General features: G+C 41.0%; 2 protein-coding genes across 2 annotated transcripts in view; both read right to left on the bottom strand.

Moving 5' to 3' along the window:
* Positions 1-12,132, bottom strand: part of HHIPL1 (HHIP like 1) — a 104,720-nt gene that overhangs the window by 48,602 nt on the left and 43,986 nt on the right. The window lies entirely within an intron of this gene.
* LOC118844703 (40S ribosomal protein S29-like) lies at positions 3,122-3,421 on the bottom strand. The gene has a single exon (XM_036752657.1). The coding sequence runs from the start codon at positions 3,419-3,421 to the stop codon at positions 3,251-3,253; it is 171 nt and encodes a 56-aa protein (XP_036608552.1). The 3' UTR covers positions 3,122-3,250.

Genomic DNA, 12,132 nt, shown 5'->3' with positions numbered 1-12,132 from the left:
GACTCACCCAGGGTCATTGTCAGAAGGAAGATTCAAACTCAAGGCTTCTGACTCCAAATCTGGTTGTTTTTTCTCCTCCATCACAGAAGAGCAGGATGAGGTCAGAATATGGAGAGATCATTAGAGGGTCTTGTGGTTAGGCCTCCTGGAAGAGTCGAGACACACTGGGCCTTGACAGATGGATACAATTTGGACAGGGGGCCAGTGTTCCAGGATGAAGTCGGCCTCTTCCACAAACCTTAGACCATGTAGTCTTAGACATTCTTAACCTGGGGGGCCAGGACACACGAAAAGGTTAAGAGCTCCTGGCCTAATCCACCCAGGACCTGACCAGAAATGCCCTCTCCAACATCCTGAGCGACTAGTCATCTGGCCTCCTGAACATATGCAGGGATGGGGGATTCCATTCTATTTTTGAGCTGAACTAACAGGCTATCCCATACAATTCAGCAGTTAGGTAATTATATGCTGGCTGGTACTGTTCGCTGTTGTTTCAGAGTATTAATCTTGTCTCCCAAACTAGAAGGAGTTCCTCGGACAATCTGAGGAGGTGGGGTGTGGAGCTATGAGCAAAGGCATGAGGGTGTGGGCAACACACACACACACACACACACACACACGTCAATGGTATCAATTATGCAGCTGTGTTTACACAGATGCTGTGGCAGCTGTTTAAGACAGTCAGCAAAGGGGGAAGAGATTTCTGAGAGGTCATAGAGTTCATCCCCCTGCCTTCGGGCAGGCACAGATCTAAACTATCCCAGTCCAATTTCAATTACTTTATTAGTATCCCTAACTCTAGTCTCTCCTCCCTTCTCCCGCCCCTCCCCCTACTTTAATTTATCTTTTACACAGCTGCCAAAATAAAATGCTGCTTCCATGCAGATCTGACCACTCAATTCAACATTTATTAAATATCTACAATGAATAAAGCCCCATGCTGAGTGCTGAGGGCACATTGCAATGGGAGAGTCTTTTCCCTCAAGGGAGCTTGCACTCTCCTGGGGGAAACAACAGGCATACAGGTAAGCAAATACAAGGTACACTGAAGAGGGGAAGATCCCTGGGAATGGGGGGAGGAAGAAGGAATTATGGGAAGCTTCACAGAGGAGCTGAATCTATGCTAAACCTGGAAAGATGATAAGGATTTGCAAGATAGGAATGACAAGCAGGTCCATTTGGGCATGGCTTGTTTGGAGATATGGAAGTGGCGGTGGCCAGTGGAGTTTGGGGGACAGAGAGTGGTTGTTTAACTTGAACATAGAGCACCTAAAGAGGAATGAAGGGAAAAGAGGGTGGGCAAAAAATGTCAGAAAGGGAGGCTGGAGTCAGATCCTAGAGGGCCAAGGATACCATCCTAGGGAGTTGGTATTTTATCCCAAAGGTTATGAGGGAACCCCTGAAGTGCTTTATGAAATGAAGTATTATTTTCTGTTCATCAGATAGATTATTTTGGCCAACTGTATGGAAAACAGATGATAAAGGAGAAAGACCAAAATAGGAGGTTATTACAATGGTCCAGGTGAGAAGTTACAAGGCCTAAACTAGGGCGGTGGCTAAAAGAGTAGAGAAAAGAGGATGAAAGTGAGAGAGTCTATGGAAGAGGAATCAATAAGGCTTGGTCACTGATTGAATGTGATGCGTGATGAAGAAAGAAAAGTCAAGGATCAATTAATCAATCTACCAGCATTGTTACTAGTAAGTGACTACTGTGTGCCAGGCACTGTGCTGGGCACTAGATAAGTATGAGGATACAAATTGGGGGCGATTTTAAAGATGTTGGCTCCCCTGACCCCTAAGAGAAAGAGGGAAGCTTGGAGAAGGGGCAGGGGATTCAGGAGGGAAAAGGTACATTTTGGACATTGAGTGTGAGATGCCAATACCAATATAAATGTCACAAGACTGAAGTTCAGGACCATAATTAGAGCAGGCTCTACAGACCATGGGAATATACTATGTTGAAATGATCATTGAACCCATGGCAGCTGCCGAGATCATAAATGTCAGACATTGGGCCCCCTGGCTGCTACATGTGGCCCCAAACACTCCTGAATTCAGCTCAAAACAAACAAATAACAAAATAAATAAAATACAATAAAAAAACCCTCCTGAATTTGGCTCAAAACAAACAAATAATATAATAAAATAAATAAAAATGCAATAAAACATAGATAATATTACATTTTTAAAACCCAAGCCAACATACAAGCCATTGGGATCCCTATGTACAGATTAATGGCCCCTGTTTCTATTTGACTTTGCCACCAACGACCTAGAGTATACAGAGACAGAAGAGAAGTCCTAAGACAAAGGCTTTGGGGCTACCCATGATTTTTACATGGGATACAGATGATAATCCAGAAAAGAATTCTGAGAAGGAACATCAGACAAGAAATGAACCAGGATAGCAAAGAATTGGAAACAGAGGGGATGCCCATTCATTGAGGAATGGATGAACAAGTTGTGGTATACAATTGTGATGGAATACTACTGTGCTATAAGAAATGAGAAGCAGAATGGTTTCAGAAAAACCTAAGAAGACTTATATGAACTGATGCAAAGTGAAGTGAGCAGAACCAGGAGAACACTGCACACAGGAACAGCAATAGTGTACAATGATCAACCGTGAGTGACTTAGCTATTCTCAGCCATACAATGATCCAAGACAATTCCGGATGATGAAAAATTCTGTCCACCTCCAGAGGAAAAAACTGATGGAGTCTGAATGCAAATTGAAGAGTAAGTTTTTCACTTTTTTTTGCTTTTTAAAAAATATAGCTAATATGGAAACTTTAAAAGACTTAAGAACTTTCATCAACACAATGACCAACCATGATTCCAGAGGACCAGTGATTAATGATGTCACCCACCTCAAGACAAAGAAGAGATGGACACAAGTGTAGAATGTCACTTATGTTTTTGAACATAGCCAAATCAGGAATGTTTTTTTTTTGTTTAACTATGTATATGTTTGCAGTGGGGTTTTTAAAAAATGATTGGGGAGGAGGCTTTGGGAGGGATAAAAATAAATGCTTATTAATTGAAAAAAATAAAATATAATTTGAAAAAAAGAGGCCACCAGTAACTTTTTTTTTTTGAGGATGACCTTTTTCACCATATATGCAAATGGTAGCATAGAATGTACAACAGAATCAGATCTTTAGGAGGGTAGATCAAATAGTCATCCAGAATCCAGTAAAATGGTATATAGTCACTGATGGTCAGCGTAAGCAAGATCCGTTAATATAACTTAGTCCAACTTGATGAAGCCGATGTCTTTTGCGTACTGCCAGAAGCACTGGTGGCACATGTTCAGGCCATACTGGCGGATCAGGCCATGCCAGTTCGAACAGATGCGGCACGACCGAGACCCCTGGCCGAATTTACGAGGGTGACTCCAGTAGAGCTGCTGGTGACCCATGGCACCACTAACAAGGACCGGAGACAAAAGGAAGAAAACAGTCTACGCATGTGCTCTTCAAACCCCGGTACGGCCTCACCCACCAGTAACTTTTGAGAGATTCCTTCAGTTGAATGGCGGGGTCAGACATTATTTTGCACAGTGATGCAGTGGATAGAGCACTGGGCCTGGATTCAGGAAGAACTGAGTTCAAATCTGGCCTCAGACATTTATTAACTGTGTGACCCCGAGCAAGTCACTTAACGCTGTTTACCTCAGTTTCCTCATCTGTAAAGTGAGCTAAAGAAGGAAATGGCAGTGCACTCTAGTATCCTTGCCAGGAAAACCCCAAATGGAGTCACAAAGAATAGGACGCTACTGACATGACTGAACAACAACAAGAAGTATGTGTGGAGGCCATGAGCGTAGACTATATTCTCCAGTGAAAAGGAAGTATGATACAGGATGATAGTTTCGGGTTGGCAAGGTTAAGCGAAGTCTTTTTTTTTTAAGGATAGAGAGACCTTGAACATTTTTGAAGGTATCAAGAAGATACCAGTGGATTAGTAGAGGATGAAAATTTGAGAGAAAGGGAATAACTGATGCCATAAACTCCCAGAAGAGGGAAGAAGGGATAGACTAGGAACTGTGTCATTTTCCATCTTTGGATGCCCGTCACAACACCTTGCACTAATTGAGTGCTTAATAAGTGAGGTGCCTCTGTGGCTCAGTAGATAGATAGCATTGGACCTGGAATCAGGAAGACCTGAATTCAAATGTTCCTTTAGATACTTACTGGATGTATACCTTGGGCAAGTCACTTAACCTCTCTCAGCATCAGTTTCCTCCTTTGTAAAATAGGAATAGTAACAGCACATGCCTCACAGGGTTGTGGTAAGGATCAACTGAGATACCATATGTAGTGTTTTTGCAAATCTTTTTTTTCCATATTTTTATTATTTATTTAATATTTTCAGTTTTCAACATTGATTTCCACAAGATTTTGAGTTACAAATTTTCTCCGCATTTCTACCCTTCCCACCCACTCCAAGATGGCATATTTTCTTTTTCTTAATTAGATTTTTACTTTTAGTTTATAACACTTAGTTTTACATGTTCTTGAGTTTCAAATTTTATCACTTCCCTCCCCTCCTCCATCACCCCCAAGGTGGCATGCAGTCCAATATAGATTCTACATAAACCTTCACATTAAACTTATTTACACAATAGTCAACTTGCAAAGAAGATTTATGACCAATGGAATGATCATGAGAGAAAAGAAACAAAACCAAAAAAAAAAAAAGAGGAGAAAAAAATAAGAGAACAAATAGTTTGCCTCAATCTACATTCAGTTTCCACAGTTCTTTCTCTGGATGTAGATAGCTTTTTCCATCATGAGTCCTTTGGAGCTGTCTTTGAGCCTTGTGTTGCTGAAAAGAGCCAAGTCTATCAAAGTTAGTCATCACAGAATCCATATGTCTGTGGTTGTGCACAATGTTCTCCTGGTTGTGCTCCTCTCACTCAGCATCAGATCATGTAGGTCTTTCCAGGTTATTATGAAGTCCATATCTTCCCCATTTCTTATAGCACAATAGTATTCGATGATATTCATATATCACAACTTGTTCAGCCATTCCCCAATTGATGGGCATCCCCTTGATTTCCAATTCTTTGCCACCACAAAAAGAGCAGCTATAAATATTTTTGTACATACAGGTCCCTTTCCCACTTGTGTGATCTCTTTGGGATATAGGCCTAGGAGTGGTATTGCTGGATATGCACATTTTTATAGACCTTTGGGCATTGCTCTCCAAAACGGCTGGATCTGTTCACAACTCCACCAACAATGTATTAATGTTCCAATTTTCCCACATCCTCTCCAGCATTTATCATTTTCCTGTTTTGTCATGTTAGCCAATCTGACAGGAGAGATGTGGTACCTAAGAGTTGTTTTGATTTGCGTTTCTCTAATCAATAGTGATTTAGAGCATTTTTTCACATGACTATACAAATCTTTAATTTCTTCCTCTGAAAACTGCCTGTTCTTATCCTTTGACCATTTCTCAATTGGGGAATGACTTGTATTCCTATAAATTTGGCTCAGTTCCCTGTATATTTTAGATATGAGGCCTTTATCAGAGACATTGGCTGTAAAGATTTTTTCCCAATTTTCTGCTTCCCTCTTAATCTTTGTTGCATTGGCTTTGTTTATACAAAAACTTTCCAGTTTAGCATAATCAAAATTATCCATTTTGCATTTTGTAATGCTCTCTATCTCTTGTTGGGTCATGAATTCTTCCCTTTCCCATAAATCTGACAAGTAAACTATTCTTTGCTCTCCTAAATTGCTTATAGTATCAGCCTTTATTCCTAAATCATATAGCTATTTTGACTTTATTTTGGTATATGGTGTAAGATATGGGTCTATGCCCAGTTTCTGCCATACTATTTTCCAATTTTCCCAGCAGTTTTTATGAAATAGTGAATTCTTAACCCAGAAGCTGGATTCTTTGGGTTTATCAAAGAGTAGATTGCTATAGTTGGTAACTTCTGCATCTTGTGTACTTAACCTATTCCACTGATCTACCACTCTGTTTCTTAGCCAGTACCAGGTAGTTTTGAGGACTGCCGCTTTGTACTATAGTTTGATTTCTGGTATGGCTAGGCCACCTTCCCTAGCATTTCTTTTCATTAATTCCCTTGATATTCTGGACGTTTTGTTCTTCCAGATGAATTTTGTTGTTAACTTTATCTAGCTCTGTAAAATAATTTTTGGTAGTTTGATTGTTATGGCACTGAATAAGTAAATTAATTTAGGTAAGATTGTCATTTTTATTATATTAGCTTGGCATACCCATGAGCAACTGATGTTATTCCATTTAATTAGATCTGACTTCATTTGTGTGAGAAGTGTTTGGTAATTGTGTTCATATAGGCCCTGGGTTTGTCTTGGCAGGTAGATTCCCAAATATTTTATAGTATCTACAGTAACTTTTAATGGAATTTCTCTATCTATCTCTTGCTGTTGGGCTTTGTTAATAATATATAGGAATGACAAGGATTTATGAGGGTTTATTTTATATCCTGAAACTTTGTTAAAGTTGTTTATTATTTCAAGTAGTTTTTTATTTGAATCTCTAGAATTCTCTGAGTAAATCATCATATCATCTGCAAAAAGTGATAATTTAGTTTCTTCTTTGCCTATTCTAGTTCCTTCAACTTCTTTTTCTTCCCTTAATGCTAAAGCTAACATTTCTAGTACCAAATTGAATAATAGGGGTGATAATGGACATCCTTGTTTCACCCTGGATCTTAATGGGAATGCATCTAGCTTATCCCCATTACAAATAATGCTTGCTGATGGTTTTAGGTAGATGCTATTTATAATTTTAAGGAAGACTCCATTTATTTCTATGCTTTCTAGTGTTTTTAATAGGAATGGGTGTTGTATTTTGTCAAAAGATGGCATATATTCTGATTGCCCATTTCCCCAGTCTACCCTCCCTTTTGTCACCCCACTCCCTGCCCCTTGTCCCCTTTCCCTTTACTTTCTTGTAGGGCAAGATAGATTTCTATACCCCATTGCCTGTGTATTTTATTTCCTAGATGCATGCAAAAACAACCTTTTTTTGAGTACTTGTTTTTAGAACTTTGAGTTCCAAATTCTCTCCCTTCTTTCCTCCCCACCCACCCTCCTTGAGAAGGCAAACAATTAAACATAGGCCACACATGTATCATTACGCAAAACACTTCCATAATAGTATTATTGTGAAAGACTAACTATATATCCCTCCACCCTATCCTGCCCCTCTTTATTCAATTTTCTCCCTTGACCCTGTCCCTTTTCAAAAGTGTTTGCTTTGATTACCTTCTCCCCCAATCTGCCCTCCCTTCTATCATCTCCTCTCTCTTATCCCCTTCCCCTCTACTTTCCTGTGGGGTAAGGTACCCAACTGAGTGTGTATGTTATTCCCTCCTTAAGTCAAATCTGATGAGAGCAAGATTCATTCATTCCCTTTCACCTGCCCCCTCTTCCCTTCCAATAGAACTGCATTTTCTTGCCCACTTTTAGGTGAGATAATTTACCCCATTCTATCTCTCCCTTTCTCCTTCTCCCAATATATTCTTCTCTCACCGCTTAATTTTATTTTATTTTTTTAGATATCATCCTTTCATATTCAACTCACCCTGTGCCTTCTGTCTATATCTATATATACATGTATATATATGTGTGTGTGTGTGTGTGTGTGTGTGTGTGTGTGTGTGTGTGTATATCTATATTCCCTTCAGTTACCCTAATACTGAGAAAGGTCTCATGAGTTACAAATATCATCTTTCCATGTAGGAATGTAAATAAAACAACTTTAGTAAGTCCCTTATGATTTCTCTTTCTTGTTTACCTTTTCATGCTTGTCTTGATTCTTGTATTTGAAAGTCAAATTTTCTATTCAGCTCTGGTCTTTTCACTGAGAAAGCTTGAAAGTCCTCTATTTTGTTGAAAATCCATACTTTGCCTTGGAGCATTATACTCAGTTTTGTTGGGTAGGTGATTCTTGGTTTTAAACCTAGCTCCTTTGACCTGCAGAATATCATATTCCAAGCCCTTCAATCCCTTAATGTAGAAGCTGCTAGGTCTTGTGTTATCCTGATTGTGTTTCCACAATACTCAAATTGTTTCTTTCTGGCTGCTTTCAGTATTTTCTCCTTGACCTGGAAACTCTGGAATTTGGCAACAATATTCCTAGGAATATTGGGATCTTTTTGGGATCTTTTTCAGGAGACAATTGGTAGATTCTTTCAATTTCTGTTTTACCCTCTGGCTCTAGAATATCAGGGCAGTTTTCCTTGATAATTTCTTGAAAGATGCTATCTAGATTCTTTTTTTTGATCATGGCTTTTAGGTAGTCCAATAATTTTTAAATTACCTCTCCTGGATCTATTTTCCAGGTCACTGGTTTTTTCAATGAGATATTTCACATTGTCTTCCATTTTTTCATTCCTTTGGTTCTGTTTTATAATATCTTGATTTCTCATAAAGTCACTAGCTTCCCCTTGCTCTAATCTAATTTTTAAGGTGGTATTTTCTTCAGTGGTCTTTTGGACCTCATTTTCCATTTGGCTAATTCTGGCTTTTAAGGCATCCTTCTCCTCATTGGCTTTTTGGAGCTCTTTTGCCATTTGGGTTAGTCTGTTTTTTAAGGTGTTATTTTCTTCAGTATTTTTGTGGATCTCCTTTAGCAAGCTGTTGACTTGTTTTTCATGGTTTTCTTGTATCACTCTCATTTCTCTTCCCAATTTTTCCTCTACTTCTCTTACTTGATTTTCCAAATCCTTTTTGAGCTCTTTCATGGCCTGAGACCAATTCATATTTTTCTTGGAGGCTTTTGATGTAGGCTCTTTGACTTTGTTGACTTCTTCTGGCTTTGATCTTCTTTGTCACCAAAAAAAGATTCTATAGTCTGAGTCTGGGTCCTTTTTCACTACCTGCTCATGTTTACAGCCAACTACTTGACCCTTGAGCTTTTCGTCAGGGTATGAGTGCCTTCAGAGTGGAGAGTACTTTGTCCCAAGCTTTAGGGGCCTTGTGCTGCTGTTTTCAGAGCTACTTCTACCCCAGTCACCACAAGCTCTGCCACACCAGTGCTCCTCCTCCCCCAAGAACCACTAACCAGGACCGCAACCCACATCCAAGCAGAGGAAAGCAAGAGAACCCTGCCTCTGCAAAGCAAATCCTGCAAGGCAATCCCTGTACTCCTGCTCTGATTCGCTGCTTGATTCCTCCTACTAGGTGGGCCTGCAGCCAGAAGCAGCTGCCTCTGGAGTTCTGGAAGCAGCCGCAGGAGTTTCTTGCTGCTGCCACTGCTGCACCACCTCCACTGCCCCTGGGGCTGGGGCCGGACCACTCACTTCTCTCAACCAGATCCAGCAGTTTTCCCACTAACCTGCTCAGTTGTCTTTAGCGTTTGTGGGTTGAGAAGTCAGGTAACTGCCACAGCTCAGTGATTCATGGCCCTAAGGCTTGCTCCACCTAGCTCCCAGTCTAGTCTGGTCTGTCCTGGCAGTTGGGCTGCGCTCTTCTCCCAGCACAGTGTGAGACCCTTCCTAGAGACCATCCAGGCTGTCTTGGGCTGGAGACTTGTTTCCCTCTGTTATTTCGTGGGTTCTGTAGCTCTAGAATTTGTTCAGAGCCACTTTTTACAGGTGTTTAGAGGGATTTGGGGGAGAGCTTAATTGAGTCCCTGTTTTCCAGCTGCCATCTTGGCTCTGCCCCATGTTTTTGCAAATCTTAATGCTAGCCATTGTTATTACATTAATTAAAAATTTATCTTGCTTTTCCAAACATTACCTCGGGCTAGGCATGCTGGCATGACCCTGTAGGTCCTGCTACTGGGAGAGGCTTAGACTGGTAGACAGATTGAGTTCAAGAGTCATGAGGAGCAGTAGGACTAACGCCTACTGAGGGTCTACCCTGAGTCTAGTGACAATACAGTGAGCCCTTGGGGAGCAGAGGGATGCCTACCTTGGGTGGTAGTCTGAGCTACCTTGTAAGGGGTGAATGGCCCAGATCAGAAAAAGGGAGCACGTTAAAGCTTCCATACAGATCAGTATTGAAATGAAGCTACTGCACTTCCTGCCCTTTTGAGATAGGAAAACCCAATTAGCAAATAAATAGATGGATGAATGAATGAATGGCTGAATGAATAGATTGATAACTTAGGTGAATACATAGATAAATTAATAAATCAATCAATAGATAATTGAATAAATGAATGAATGGATGGATGGATGGATGGATGAAACCAAAAAACCATTTCTTCATAATACCTATCACCTCTCCCTACTTTCTATACCCCCATAACTTCTCAATATAATTTCTTCTTGGTCTGCCCTCCCCCTCCCTCATTTAAAAAAAGAAAACCAAAATATTTGTGTCCCCACTGATTTGCAACCTTGCGCACTGTTATTCTAGTATGGGTCTCTTTCTGGGGTTGTAGAACAGATTGTCACTATAACAAGAAGCTGAGGAACTCCAGATAATGGGCTATTTTCCTGTCAGGTCTAGTTAACTTATCACAAGCAAAACCTCTGTTGCAGGACCACAAACTGACCCCAACCCCTAACCCTGGCCACAGGCCCAATCCTACCCCAAACCCTCCCACCTCCAAGGCAGGCCTATAACCTAATCATTCCATCTTTCTCCTCTTTTTTATCTTAAGGCATCAAAAATCACCACCCTTCCCCACAATTATAAATAATGAGATTTCTGAGGTGAGTGGAGAGAGGCTAAGCACAGAACACAGGCCTCCTAGCTGCATCCTGGTAATAACAGGAGATTCATGACCAATTCTCCCCCATCTCAGCCTCTCTGGTCATAAAACGGGACAAACAGCTTCTACAGGCAGTCTCTGGAGTCATGCCTGGACTGTTTGGAAAAGGTCTAGAAATGCCTGTGGGTGGAATTATGTACAAGTGCTAAGCCTAATTAGCACAAAGCCCTGCCAGATATTTAAAGGGATGATTGTCTTAATCAGCTGGAAAAGACATTCATTTGTACCAGGCACAATTTATAGACCTAATTAGCATAGCCATGAACTCTTCCATCCCGGTCCTTTGGAGAAAATGACTCAGTTCTCAGTTCTTCTCAATCTTTGGATTAGTGAAGTCAGCACATGAATTGGGCTCAAGGGCTCCCTCAGAAAACACCCAACTGCTGATGTCAGTGGCCTTGGTAATGTTGGTGTCTGCTTGCCTGGGTCTTAGTTATTCTCCAGGAGTCCATCCATGCTTACTTGGCCCAAGCAGGGTGCTAATGATGCAGGCCAACATTCTGGGTCTAATCCTGCCTAATAAGCTTCACTCTCTCTCCATGAATATAATTTGCTTCCCTAAACTGGACCAAACCGTAAAAGGGAGTGCGGAGAGAGATTATGGATGAATTGGGTAATCCATCCCTGCTACCTGGGATAAAAATTCCTCAAAGATGTCTGTTGAACTGAGGTCAGTAAAGCCATCCTGGTAATAGTGTTAACGGTCATAATACCCTTTATTGATTTGCCAAGGACGTTCCTCAAGACAACTCTATTAGATAGCTCACGAAAGTGTTACTATCCCATGAAACTATCCCATAGAACCTCGGATCTGGCAATGACCTCAGCCAGCATCTAGCCTTGGCCTTCCTGGAGAGTCATCATCCCCTCTTGAACATTGCCAAGAGGCGACCCACGTGGCCACCGCTTAAAGACATCCACTTTTAAATACCTGGTTGTTGAACGCATTTTCTGTATCTCAAGCCAAAATTTGCCTTCTTGTTATTTTCCGTTGTCTAAGTTCTGCCCTTTGGGGCCAAGGAAAGCTAATTACATCTTTCTACTAATGATATCCCTTTGGATACTTGAAGACAATTCATGTCTACAGGCCTGGAGACAGTAATATTTCCTAGAGAGACAGTTACCCCACCAGTTCTCAGTTACACAGCAGACAGATGGCTGTCTGAAAGCGAGGCATCATCCAAAACTCTTCATGAAGGCAACAGTTTCATATTCCTCACCAGCCAGGACATACTGTTCCCCAAACCTCCCTCCTCTTTGCTCACAGAGCTCTGGTTTTCCCCCAAGGAAGATGTCTATCAAGGGAACGGCCTTAAGCAGGCCTCATCTGACTCACAGAACCAAATATCTAACCAAACTGGAACGGACCTTAGAATCAGATGAAGCACTCTGCTCTAGAACCAC

The sequence above is a fragment of the Trichosurus vulpecula genome, chromosome 3 (assembly GCF_011100635.1).
Source record: "Trichosurus vulpecula isolate mTriVul1 chromosome 3, mTriVul1.pri, whole genome shotgun sequence".
NCBI classification, from domain to species: Eukaryota; Metazoa; Chordata; class Mammalia; order Diprotodontia; family Phalangeridae; genus Trichosurus; species Trichosurus vulpecula.
The sequence above is the reverse complement of the archived record's forward strand: the minus strand, read 5'-3'. Positions and strand labels throughout refer to the sequence as shown.

What these genes read in the sequence shown, in the direction of transcription:
- LOC118844703 (XM_036752657.1), bottom strand. Translation starts at nt 3,421, where the DNA reads ATGGGTCACCAGCAGCTCTACTGGAGTCACCCTCGTAAATTCGGCCAG.